Raw genomic sequence first — 13,241 nt, forward strand, 5'->3', positions numbered from 1 at the left:
TCTGCTCAAACAAATTATTGTTAGAGCACTTGTCTCTAGTGACCGAGATAACAGGCTTTATTTGCAGCTGCCTTTGAAAATCATTAGTCAATGTGAAACACTACCATTGTGAACTCACAGCTGTTACCCTAAGCAAACATAACTTTGAGATTATTGAAGATCAGAAGTCACTCAAAGTTAGAATTGAAACTAATGCCCTTTAAATAAGAAATTACTTGTCCACCATTTAAGCTATTTGAAATACATTTATAGTTTGTAAACACCAGAGATTCTGCAAATGCTGAAAATATTGAGTAACACACACACAAAATACTAGAGGAACTCAGCAAGTCAGGCAGCATCTATGGAGAGGAATAGACAGTTGAAGTTTTCAGACTGATGCCCATTCTGAAATGTGTCCCAGTGAGTTTAAACGTTTCAGATGTAATGCTTCTACATGAGAATAGAAAGAGGCAGCAAGAAACTATTGGTCACTTTATCTAAAATCTGTTATTAAGAAAGCAGGAATAGAAGATTTAGAAGACCACAGTATAATGAAGTCAAACAGAGTCAGCATAGTGGGAACACACGCCTGTGCATGCATAATTACCCAAGTGCTCTTAAGCTCCTTCTTGCTGCCATCCTTAATGTTCACCTTACTTCTTATTCCCCTTCTCCTAAAGCATTATTTATTTCCATTTATACCTAGATTCATCTACTCATTGACACCTTTTAGTGTAGTATCATTTGATCAGTATTGCAGTTTTCATTCTTCCTGTCAAATTGTATCGCTTCACACTGCACAATATTCAATGTTGTTTACTAATTGTCTGCTATTTTGCTAGCCTGTCTCCTTGCATTGAGTGGCAGAGTGTAGATATATCTCTATCAAAGGAGGTATAAGGTTTTTCTAAACATGAAGTACACTGCAGATACTGTGGTCAAATCAACATGTACAAACGCTGGATGAACTCAGCAGGTCAGGCAGCATCTGTTGAAATGAGCAGTCAACGTTTCGGGTCGAGACCCTTCATCAGGACTGAAGAGGGAGGGGGCAGGGGTCCTCTTGCTAGCCTGCAGGTCACCTTGAGCAAGGTGTAGCACCTGCTTAGCCCCACCCCCCCAATGAGGATCACGTGAAGCCATGGAGCAGGTGGTGGATGGTCGTATGAGCTGTTGGTGCATATCACAAGTCCTGGTTATGCGACTACTGATGCCAGGCAGACAATCACTGACACGTATGGATAATGGCTGGCATCACCATTCTTGTAAAGACACTGCCCAGAAGAAGACAGTGGCAAACCACTTCTGAAGAAAAAATTGCTCAGGAACATTCATGGCCAAAGATCATGATATGACATGGCATATAATAATGCTGATAATCTCCTCGCAGTTTGGTATACTGTAATGTAATTTTAGGCTAGTGTAGGAGTAGAGAGGTGGATTCTCTAGATGCTGCATAACTCCAGCACAATTGGATGTCACCATTGCACCCCGCTTGGAATTCAACAATGGAGCGGAGTGACAGACGTACCAGTATCTGTTATGAGAATATTCCTACTTTACTGTGGGCTTACTTAATTTCAGAATACATCTGGGAGCAACTGGCAACACACATAATGCTGGAAGAACTCAGTGGGTCTGGCAGGATCTATGAAAGTCAGTGTATTAATCAAGACCTTTGTGAAGGTCAGCCCAGGTGAAGGGTTTTGACCCAAAATGTTGACAGCCCATTTCCTTCGATAGACCCATTGAGTTCCTTCAGCACCTTGTATACTGCTCCAGGTTCCAGCATCTGTAGTCTTATGTCTCCTGAAAGCAAATGAAGGTTCTGGCCAAAACCTCCATTCACCATCAGATTGATTTGATCCATAATCCAATTTGAGACAAAGAGGAAATACTTTCTCTGGAAATCACATGCTTTCAGCAGATATACCACCAACATCCATTAAAGAGAAAATATGCAATGTCTGCTCCTGAACTGTTAACTGTCCTTTCTATTTACTGAAGTTAATACGTGTTAACGAGATGCTTGCTAGAATTTTTTGCGACAACCATAAATTTCCTGCTCCATCAGTACCATATTATTTGACTTCTGGTACCTGTGAATACTGTGAGTACAGGGCTACGGTGGGAAACTTTGTTACATGGTGTGAGCAGAATCAACTGCAGCTTAATGTGAAAAAGACTAAGTTGCTGGTGGTGGACCTGAGGAGGGCTAAGGCACTGGTGACCCCTGTTTCCATCCAAGGGGTCAGTGTGGACATGGTGGGGGATTACAAATACCTGGGGATACGAATTGACAATAAACTGGACTGGTCAAAGAACGCTGAGGCTGTCTACAAGAAGGGTCAGAGCCGTCTCTACTTCCTGAGGAGACTGAGGTCCTTTAACATCTGCCGGACAATGCTGAGGATGTTCTATGAGGCTGTGGTGGCCAGTGCTATCATGTTTGCTGTTGTGTGCTGGGGCAGCAGGCTGAGGGTAGTGGACACCAACAGAATCAACAAACTCATTCGTAAGGCCAGTGATGTTGTGGAGGTGGAACTAGACTCTCTGACAGTGGTGTCTGAAAAGAGGATGTTGTCCAAGTTGCATGCCATCTTGGACAATGTCTCCCATCAACTCCATAATGTACTGGTTAGGCACAGGAGTACATTCAGCCAGAGACTCATTCCACCGAGATGTAACACTGAGCATCATAGGAAGTCATTCCTGCCTGTGGTCATCAAACTTTACAACTCCTCCCTCAGAGTGTCAGACACCCTGAGCCAATAGGCTGGCCCTGGACTTATTTCCACTTGGAAAGATTTACTTATTATTATTTAATTATTTATGGTTTTATATTGCTATATTTCTACACTATTCTTGGTTGGTGCGACTGTAATGAAACCCAATTTCCCTCGGGATCAATAAAGTGTATCTGTCTGTCTGTCTGAAATTTTGAATCTGAAGTGCTGGAGACTTTTGCTGTCTGGCTTCTAAGTTAAACTCAAGACTTTATGATTGTGATTGTGGGAGTAAAGTATCAATTTTTTCTTTTCACTTTGATTGCATGTAAAAATGCTTTAATGTAAATTTATGGTGTCATAAAGGTAACAGCTTGTTTAACATGGTAAAGTGTATAATATGCATTGTTTTCTTTAAAAAGAAAAGCTGACCCTGACATTTTTTATTTTATATCAATATCTTTGAATTTTTGAACATGTATATTAATCAGATTCTTTATGTTATCTGTTTTAATCTATTTGAATATATTTCCTTTACCATAGATCTTAATAGCTTACTTTTATGTCTTAATGGATGCCATAGTCTCCAGGAGTTGACACTAGATGAGAATCCATTTCAACGAGAGTCAGGCTGGAGGTGAGCCAAATCTATTTTTCAAGTACTGCTATCTAACATGCAGGATTGTATGCTGCTGAATTGAATGCAGTATATTACAGTAGCTCAGTCAAAGTATAAAATAAATAATATTGTGTTTTTCTAGTAGATGTAGAACCTGTATTAATTGTGCTGCCTAAACTCTTAGTACTGCAGGGATCAGTGTAAATGATTTGGACGTGAATGCACATGGAACAATTAGCAAGTTTGCTGATGATACTTAATTTGGGGGGTGGGGGTGTTCTTATTGACAGTGAAGCAGTTAACCATGAATTGCAGAGAGATCTTGCTGAATAAGAGAGATGGGCTGAAGAATGGTAAATGGATTTCAACTTAGATAAGTGGGAGGAGTATGCATGTTATGTTACAATTATGCAAATCACTGGTGAAACTAACAGTCTCATATGTGTTACTGTATGTAGGGCATATGAGTGGGAGAGAAAACAGACCCTGAGTAGCAATATTGTTACTTTGAATAGGTTGGTGGGGATTGGAGAAAAAGCACAAGAGAAGCATAAACAAGTATTTAAATGTTGTTTAGTACAATTTAAGTCAGTAGTGTTGTGTGTTTATATTTATTTAGTTACTATTATTGTTGTTATTATTATTAATATTATCATTGAAATTTATTTGTACTCAGCTAGTAAAACCTGGGGTGTGGGCATAGCCAAGCACACTCATTTCTCAATTGCTAAGAACTTTCAGGCTAATCTAGTGGTGTTTAGTATTGTGACTTTCTGATGATTTACCTTCATATTGCTGTGTAGCTCGAATTGTTTAATGCTATTTGTGTAGTGACTTTGAAATGATACCAGTTGTAGATATTACTGTCGGGGACAGTGGATACCCTGTTTATGTTCCAAATTCTTTCAATTTCGTCTTTTAATTCAGCATATTTCTAGTGTTTTCACTTATTGATTCTGTAAATTATGTGTTTTGAACGGCTGTATCTATTTAAGTTGTTCTTGCTTGTTTATCCTGTATTATTATATCCAGATAGTTATTATTGATTGTCCTATCTGTAATTACACATCGGTTGTAATATAGTTTGTGGCATTCTGATTCTAAAACTGGATCAGGGTTGTATTTATGGTAAGATATGATTTATTTTATGAGTTTATATTTTAAAGCAAAATTTTAGTGAATAATGTTTGGCACTTAATTATGCCTATGTAAGTAATCAGATTGTGTTAAACTGCTACAGGATCCTATAATGTGTTGGATTGTTTTGGTTTTCCTTGGCATTTTCCATGTTTATCATCTTGAATTTATTGGTCTTTTATTATGTATTTTTGATTTTCTTGTGTTAATCACCTGGTCCTGTATTACCACAAGGGACCCTTCTGTTTCTTGGAAGAGTTTTCCAATTCTAGGCATTCAGTACTTCCTTGTTGACATTTCATCTGCTCAGATTGTAGGGATGTCTTCCATGGAGGATCATGTTCTTTCATTGCTTAACTTTCTTTCACTGGTGATAATTTCTTAATTTTTCTGGGTTGTGCTCTCATCTAAATTCAGCGGTGTATACTTCTTACTAGAATTGCATAGTTGCATGGAGTGCTGAATCCAGTTTTCATTGATTAAAGTATATCCCCAGAAGTTTTATTTGACTGTTGTGTAGATTTTTTAATGTCTGTTATTCCTCTTACCACATTCTGTCCTTGGCTGTTAATCTAAGCACATTTTAAATGTACGTAATGTTTTCTGAAATTTGTCATTTCAGTTCTTATTTTTCTTTGTAACTTTTCCAGACCAAGTTTCAGACCAACTTTTGTAACTTTTTCAGACCAAGATATTATGCCAAAAGAATATGTTAATATAGGTATAGTGAAAGTGTTTATTGCCTTTGTTTTACTTTTACTGTTGAGTTGTTTGGCAGATGTTCTTAAGCCTTGAAGTAAATTCTGTCAAAAGTTTTTCCTTTATGGAACTATGATCTATTTTCTTTGTTTGTTAATATCCCAGCTACTTTTATGTTTCATATGCATCTATCAGTTTATTTTATCCTGTTGTTTTGATTTGTATTCTATAGCTCTATTGCACCTTTTTAAATATTTAATGTTCTGCATTCACGCAGTCCAATGTTCATGTTTGTATCTTTCAAAAATAGTTCTGCTATTTGAATTAATTGATCGTTCATCAGAAAATCTAAAGCATATAATTTCAAATCATTGATGTATAGAAGATGTGTGAAAATGTAGCTCATTTAGTTGTTTCTGACTTGAAACCCAATTTCTGTCTGATTCAGCAAACTATGGAGTTGGTATAAAGCTAGACAGAACCATAGTGGACTTAAGAGAGCTATCTTGGAAAATATCTCAGTTTATCAGTTTATTTTGATAATGGTGGTTGTTTTTTGTTTGTTAATAGATTTGATGGTTATAGTATGCTAGTGCTTCAGCAGGTATTGCAGGAATTTCACAGGTATCAAGTACATATATATATTTGTGCTCTCCAGTCCTGGACTTCTCCAACCCTGGAGAAAAGGCTATGACTGTCCATATCCTTATCCTTCCCCCCCACCCCCCCCCCAGATTTTATAAACTTTCATGAGATCATTTCACAATTTTTTTCATTCCAGCAAATAAAGAACCAGCATGGCCAATTTTCACTATAACTCAGGGCCTCTCGTGCAAGCAGCATACTCATATTTCTCTTCCACCTCCTCCACAGCTTGACAGTGTCTTTCCTGTAACAGGTGATCAAAATTGTACACAATACTCCAAGTGTAGCATCACCAATATTCTTCTTCTTCTAACTACAAGAAAGGATGCAGATTCTTCTCCTACTGTTTTTTATTGGCGGTTGGCAGACCATCTAAAAATGTGCATTACTGCCACCTACTGAATTGGAGTGCGAGGAGGATTTAAGAGTGGTCCTAACACCTAATACCACCAGCCCCTCTGTTGATCACCTGTTACAGGAAAAACACTGTCAAGCTGTAGAGGAGGTGGAAGGGATGTATGAGTATGCTGCCTGCAATAGGGGGCCTGAGTTATAGGGAAAATTGGCCTTGCCGGTTCTTTATTTGCTGGAATGCAAAAAAATGTGGAATGACCTCATGAAATCCTGAGGGAATAAGGATATGGACAGTCAGTCTTTTCCCCAGGGTTGGGGAATTCCGAAACTAGAGGGCACAAACATAAGACCATAAGGCATGCAGAATTAGGCCATCTGGCCCATTGATTCAGCTCTGCCATACAATTATGGCTGATCCTTTTTTTCTCTATCTCGTCCTCAGCCCCATTTCCCAGCCTTCTCCCCATAACCTTTGATGCCGTGTCCAATCAAGAACCTATTAATCTCTGCCTTAAATACACCCAGTGTCCTGGCCTCCCCAGCTGCATATGGCAACAAATTCCACAAATTCATCACCCTCTGGCTAAAGAAGTTTCTCCACATCTCTGTTTTGAAAGGGTACCCCTCTATCCTGAGGCTGTGCCCTCTTGTCCTAGACTCCCTCACCATGGGAAACATCCTTTCCACATCTACTCTGTCTAGGCCTTTCAACGTTTGAAAGGTTTCAATGAGATTCCCCCTCATCCTTCTGAATTCCAGCGAGTACAGCCCCAGAGCCATCAAATGTTCCTTGTATGATAACCCTTTCATTTCTGGAATCATCCTTGTGTACCTCCTCTGGTCCCTCTCCAATGCGAGCACAACTTTTCTAAGCAAAGAGGTCCAAAACTCTTCACAATTCTCAAGGTGAGGCCTCGCCAATGCCTTATAAAGCCTCAGCATCACATCCTTGCTTGTGTATTCTAGACCTCTTGAAATGAATGTTAACATGGCATTTGCCTTCCTCACCACCGACTCAACCTGCAAGTTAACCTTCAGGGTGTTTTACACAAGGACTCCCAAGTCCCTCTGCTTCTCAGATTCCTGGATTTTCTCCCAGTTTAGAAAACGGTCCGCACATGTTCTATATGTCCTCCCTTGTCTGTGAACACTGCTCATCTTTGATGTTGTTTGGCTTCCAAATATAATAAGAGATTTAAAAGATACCTAAGAGGTAACTTCTTTACACAGAAGTTGGTGAGTACCTGGAATGAGCTGCCAGCATGCCAGTGGAAGTGCTTGAGGCAATTACAGTTGCAATATTTAGAGCCATTTGGATAGGTACATTGCGGGGTGGGGGGCAGAGGCTTGGATTTCAAATGGCTGTAAATACATAGAATGTCACTTGTGTATATTCAAGGACAAAAATGATTCTTAACAAGGTATTGAGCACTTCTTTTGTGTTACCGGAAAACAACAAAACATATATTGTACCCTACATCTTAATCTTCTGTTGTGTATGTCCTTTACAAACTTACTTGCTCTTATGTCCTCCCTTGTCCACATTTGTCCATATTTGGCTTCAGTGGTCCAACAATTTATGTCATTATAATTAACAGATGCCATCCTGAGCCTCTGATCTTGGCACCAGACTCCACTTCCTCCAGTGTTACCAATGGTCCCAGACATGAAGGACAGATTTTTCCTGTACTCCATTGCTGATCAAGTCAAGGAAAATCCTCTAAGTGTATCTGTGGCTCTTGTATTTTGTGCACAGCAGATTATTGCTGCAGGGGCTATGCGCATAACTAACAAGGATCTTCTGCTTAAGCATCATGAGTTTAATATGGGAGAAATGGGACATGGGAGAAACTTAACCCCACTATCTTTTTTGTCTCATGCCTTTTGTTTCTTGCAAGTTGTTGATACGTTCTGGGTGAACAAGAATAATTATTAATGCATATTAAAACAAGTTTCAAAGTTCAAATTTATTATCTAAGTATATATACCATATACAGATTTGATAACCATCTTCTTGCAGACACTCACCAAACAAAGAAATGAAATAGAATCCACAAAAACCACACCAAGCAAAGACCACTGCACATCCAATGTGCAAGAGAGGACAAATAGCAAATATTAAAAAAGAGTAAACAAAATAGCACGTAGAATATGAACCACAGAGTCTACAGCTGCAGAGTCAGTTCAGTGCTGAGGTAAGTGAAGGTGGTCCAGGACCCTAATGGCCACAACTACTCCTGAACCTGGTGGCTTGGGACTCAAGATTACTCCACCTTCGTCTAATGGTAGTAGAGCGAAAAGAGGGAGGCCAGTCAAACACAGGCTGATGGCACTGAACACCTGTTCATTTTCCGCTCTCAGCCTCACCGATTTTAACCTTTGTCAGTGCTATAATGGAGTAGAGCACAGTTTCATCATCCTCTGTCAGGAAGCATCCGCCCCAGTGATGGCTGCCCCAGCCATACCTGCATTCTTGAGAGTCTAGTTCACTGATTTTTACAGGAAATCTCAAAATCACCAGTATATTCAGACAGTTCAAAAGTACGCCCTTAAAGAAAAATTACAGGCTACGGACTACTGCAATCACAGTCCAGCAGAAGTATATTTGTAGAGTAGTAACTTAGTGAGCTGCCTACAAAACGTGACTGAAGTTTATCAAAGGGGTTAGTTATATATGGGTTTGAATAGATTATTTTGCTTTCTTATGGATCATAGTATGAATAATTTTGCAGTTGATGCAGTACCATCAATCGTATACATGTTCTGTCTCTTTGATGTCCAGTGTTGGTGTTTCTCTTTGGCAATGCTCGTGTTTCTATATATAGAACTTAAAGGTCAACTGAAGGGGTAGCCAATCAGGACTAAGGCAAGCAAACAGGTGGGGGGGGCTATATAAATAGTGAGCACTCCCAGAGAGAATCACCAACAAGTACACAATGAGGATGTCATCTCGACAGGTGATGGAATGTCTGCAAGCTAATTATCAAACATGGCGAACACCACAACATCAAATGCTTCAACCCAAGCTACCAATATTCACCATCATCCTAAACGCAGTAACTCTTTCCTGGAGCAATCTGTAGATAATTTTGTTGTCTGCATCTCTTCCCCAAGCTTTACACCTGCCTCTGCCTCAAATGCATTCAATTTTTCCTTAAAAGGGGCCCATCCAGGGCTGTGTGCTCAGTCCACTACTGTTCAGACTGCTGACCCATGATTGTGCTGCAACACACAGCTCGAACCACATCATCGAGTTCGCCGATGACACGACCGTGGTGGGTTTCATCAGCAAGAATGACGAGTCAGCTTACAGAGAGGAGGTGCAGCGGCTAACAGACTGGTGCAGAGTCAACAACCTGTCTCTGAATGTGAACAAAACAAAAGAGATGGTTGTTGACTTCAGGAGGGCACGGAGCGACCACCTTCCACTGAACATCGACGGCTCCTCTGTAGAGATCGTTAAGGGCACCAAATTTCCTGGTGTTCGCCTGGCGGAGAATCTCACCTGGACCCTCAACACCAGCTCCATAGCAAAGAAAGCCCAGCAGAATCTCTATTTTCTGCAAAGACTAAGTAAAGTCCATCTCCCACCCCCCATCCTCATCACATTCCACAGGGGTTGTATTGAGAGCGTCCTGAGCAGCTGCATCACTGCCTGGTTCGGAAATTGCACCATCTCAGATCACAAGACCCTGCAGCGGATAGTGAGGTCAGCTGAGAAGATCACTGGGGTCTCTCTTCCTGCCATCATGGACATTTACACTACACGCTGCATCTGCAAAGCAAACAGCATTACGAAGGACCCCATGCATCCCTCATACAATCTCTTCTCCCTCCTGCCGTCTGGGAAAAGGCACCGAAGCATTTGGGCTCTCATGACCAGACTATGTGAAACAGTTTCTTCCCCCATGCTATCAGACTCCTCAATACCCAGAACCTGGACTGACACCTTACTGCCCTGTTGTCCAGTTTATTATTTATTGTAATACCTGTACTGTTTTGTGCACTTCATGCAGTCCTGGGTAGGTCTGTAGTCTAGTGCAGTTGTTTTTTTCTCTTTTTTATGTAGTTCAGTCCAGTTTTTGTACTGTGTCATGTAACACCATGGTCCTGAAAAACGTCGTCTCATTTTTACTAAGTACTGTACATAGCAGTTATGGTCGAAATGACAATATAAGTGGCTTGACTTGAGGTGCAATATTTTTGGTTTGTTTACCTGTGGCAAAATGCTCCATGTACAGTACATGACTCATTTCTAAACAAATAAAACATAATACTTTACATTAATCAGTATTAGATTTCACTAAACAATTTACCTCAGTAAATGGAATCTTACCTTTTCATATAAGTTATGTGTGATTTCTGAATATCTGGGGCTGTTTGACATCAAGGTCTGTTTTTATTTGCCTTGTTGAGATCTGCACAACAAAAATAATGACGGTATTGTGAAGCAATAAATTTATAGACACTTCCATCCCCATGGTTTAGAATGTCATTACATAGTGATGTAAAACAAGAATGTGACTCATTGTGCTCTTAGTCAAATAGCAGCTGCTGTATTAGCGTTGTGCTCCTATTTACAAGCAGAAACAGGAATTGTGGGACAAGAATAATCATTTATTTCACCCAGGATAATTGCAAAAATTCACATTTTCTAATCTAGATCATAACCAAAAATGGAGTGATGTACTCTCGTTAAAATAGATTTTGGGTTGCTTAGCTCTTATAGCATTACTTAATATTACAGGGTAGCTTAATGAAATCTCCAAATGATTATCTCTATTTGTCACATGTACACCAAAGCATCCAGTGAAATATGTTGTTTGTGTCGGGGATGTGCTGGGTCAGCCTGCAACTGGTGCCGCACTTCTAGCGCCAGTGTAGTATGTCTACAAAGTACTGACTCTAACTTGTATATCTTTGGAACGTGGGAGGAAACCCACACAGTCATGGGGAGAATGTCCAAACTCTACCGACAGTGGTGAGAATTGAACACCGATCTTACAAGTGTTGTGCTAACTGCTGTGCACCTTGCTGCACTGTGAGCAAGATAGCTTCTAGATATATTGTATATAATAATGAAAAAGGCTATTATTCCTGCTTGTGTATTTTAATGTACTATCTTCCAAATAAAATGTGATGTTGTAAGTCTATTCTGTCGTGCATCTATGCAAAAAGCAAAGAAACACAGAGGCATTTAGCTGGAGCATACATGATCTGAACTACAGCCTTCAGATTCCTATCCCTTGTCCCGGTGAACACATGAATTTAGTTTCACAAGGGGATCGCACCAAGATTTGTGATCAGACCTCCAGATACCACATCCTCAGGCACTGCACGTGCTGTTCAGACACTCTTTCGTTGTTAGTAAGTGTCTCTGATATTCAAAGACATTAAAGAACAGTTGAAATTGATTTAAGGAAAAGATAACAAATGTATTTAAAACATATTAAAATGCTAATAAATAAAGTATAAAGAGAAACAAATAAAATTAAGCAGAGGCAAAAAAGTTAGTTGATGTCAGCAACCCTTTTCAAATGAAACTTACGTTGCCCCTCAATTCAGCAATTTAGGCAATAATTAGGGCTTTGTTGTCATCTTATTCCCTGTCAAGGATAGAAAATACAGCTCTCATTGTTGATTCATTGAGACAAGTTTCTAACTATACTACTGATTAAGCAATTGGTGCATGTGGAATGAATTTTGGCTGATTTAAATCTATAATGAGGTAATGAAACATGATGTTTGTTTGTTCATTGTGGGAAGAAAAATGTGAGGTAGTTATATTAAACAGCTTGTACTTTGAATATTTTTTGAATGTAAGACAAAATGCATGTGGTAATAGCAAGTTTGCGCTGGTTAGCCATTATCATTTTGGGAAATGTTAAGCTGGCTGGAGATGAAAGTTTCATATACAAGGGAATTGCAATCATTCAGAATCTTCTGAAGAGTGTTATTGGGAGTTCATTATCAAAATTCACTAAATGCAGTTGGCTTGAACATACTGGCATCAGTGGAACCAACAGAGTAGCCAGAATAAAAGAGCTCTCAAATAAATTAATACTGACTATTCTATAGCTTTTTCAAAAAGTAGAATGCATCCCTCCTTCTGATTTGGAATATCTGTATAAGAACCAAGTAGCTCTGATATTCAGATTCATAAGCTAATTAGTATTCCTCTTGAGAACATAGCCAAGGTGATCAGATTAACAGACAACTGCATTTCATGCAAGAATTATTTTAAACTTCCATCAAGCATCATTAATGTATGTCCAAAATTATAAAAATTCTCTCCAGTTTAATTATCCTTTTATAGACTTTGTTTAACTATAAAACAAATATTCGCAGGTATGATTAAAAAAATATGCATTTCTGATTTTTTTTTTTGTTGAGAATTCACAATGCTTATAATTAGTTGCTCCGTAGGATACCTCAGAGGCAGCACAGGTGTAGAGCGGGGCTACAAGTGTGTTTAAAGAAACGGGGTTTTAAACTCCCTACACCAACTATCTTGCTAGTAAACGTGCAGTCTCTGGTGAATAAAATTGATGATCTCAGAGCTCGGGTGCTGAATCAGAGGGACATTAGGACTGCGTGTGTCCTTTGTTTCATGGGATCCTGGTTAACCCCTTCCATACCAGATGTCGCGATTCAGATCGATGGGTTTACTATACGCCGTCAGGATAGACCTATAGAGTCTCTCAAAAGCTGAGATGAAAAAATTTTGCAAATGGTTAATTCTTCTTCTATATGTGCTAAACATGCTTTAATACAATTTAAAATTGTACATAGAGCTCATATGTCTAAAGATAAACTTGCTCGATTCTATTCTCATATTAACCCTCAATGTGACAGATGTCATTCAGAAGTGGTCTCATTGACCCATATGTTTTGGTCATGTCCCACTTTACATAATTACTGGAAGGACATATTTACTACTATTTCCTCAATTTGGAATATAGATTTACAACCTCATTTTATTACTGCAATTTTTGGCATACCAAATGAAGATGGTAATCAGTTTTCCCCCTCAATCAGACGAATGATTGCTTTTGTAACATTAATGGCCAGAAGGTCTA

General features: G+C 39.2%; 1 protein-coding gene across 11 annotated transcripts in view; it reads left to right on the forward strand.

Annotated features, from left to right (window-relative positions):
* The window catches only part of lrriq1 (leucine-rich repeats and IQ motif containing 1), a 162,385-nt gene that overhangs the window by 50,828 nt on the left and 98,316 nt on the right, over positions 1-13,241 (forward strand). For all 11 annotated transcript variants that reach the window (XR_009513741.1, XR_009513740.1, XM_059978414.1 and 8 more), the window contains one exon: positions 3,252-3,345. Coding sequence is in view for 9 of the 11 variants with exons in the window: in XM_059978414.1 (XP_059834397.1) it covers positions 3,252-3,345 (94 nt within the window). In the remaining 2 variants the exon portion in view is untranslated. The remainder of the gene's footprint in view (positions 1-3,251; positions 3,346-13,241) is intronic.

Source organism: Hypanus sabinus, chromosome 8 (genome assembly GCF_030144855.1).
Source record: "Hypanus sabinus isolate sHypSab1 chromosome 8, sHypSab1.hap1, whole genome shotgun sequence".
Lineage (NCBI taxonomy): Eukaryota > Metazoa > Chordata > Chondrichthyes > Myliobatiformes > Dasyatidae > Hypanus > Hypanus sabinus.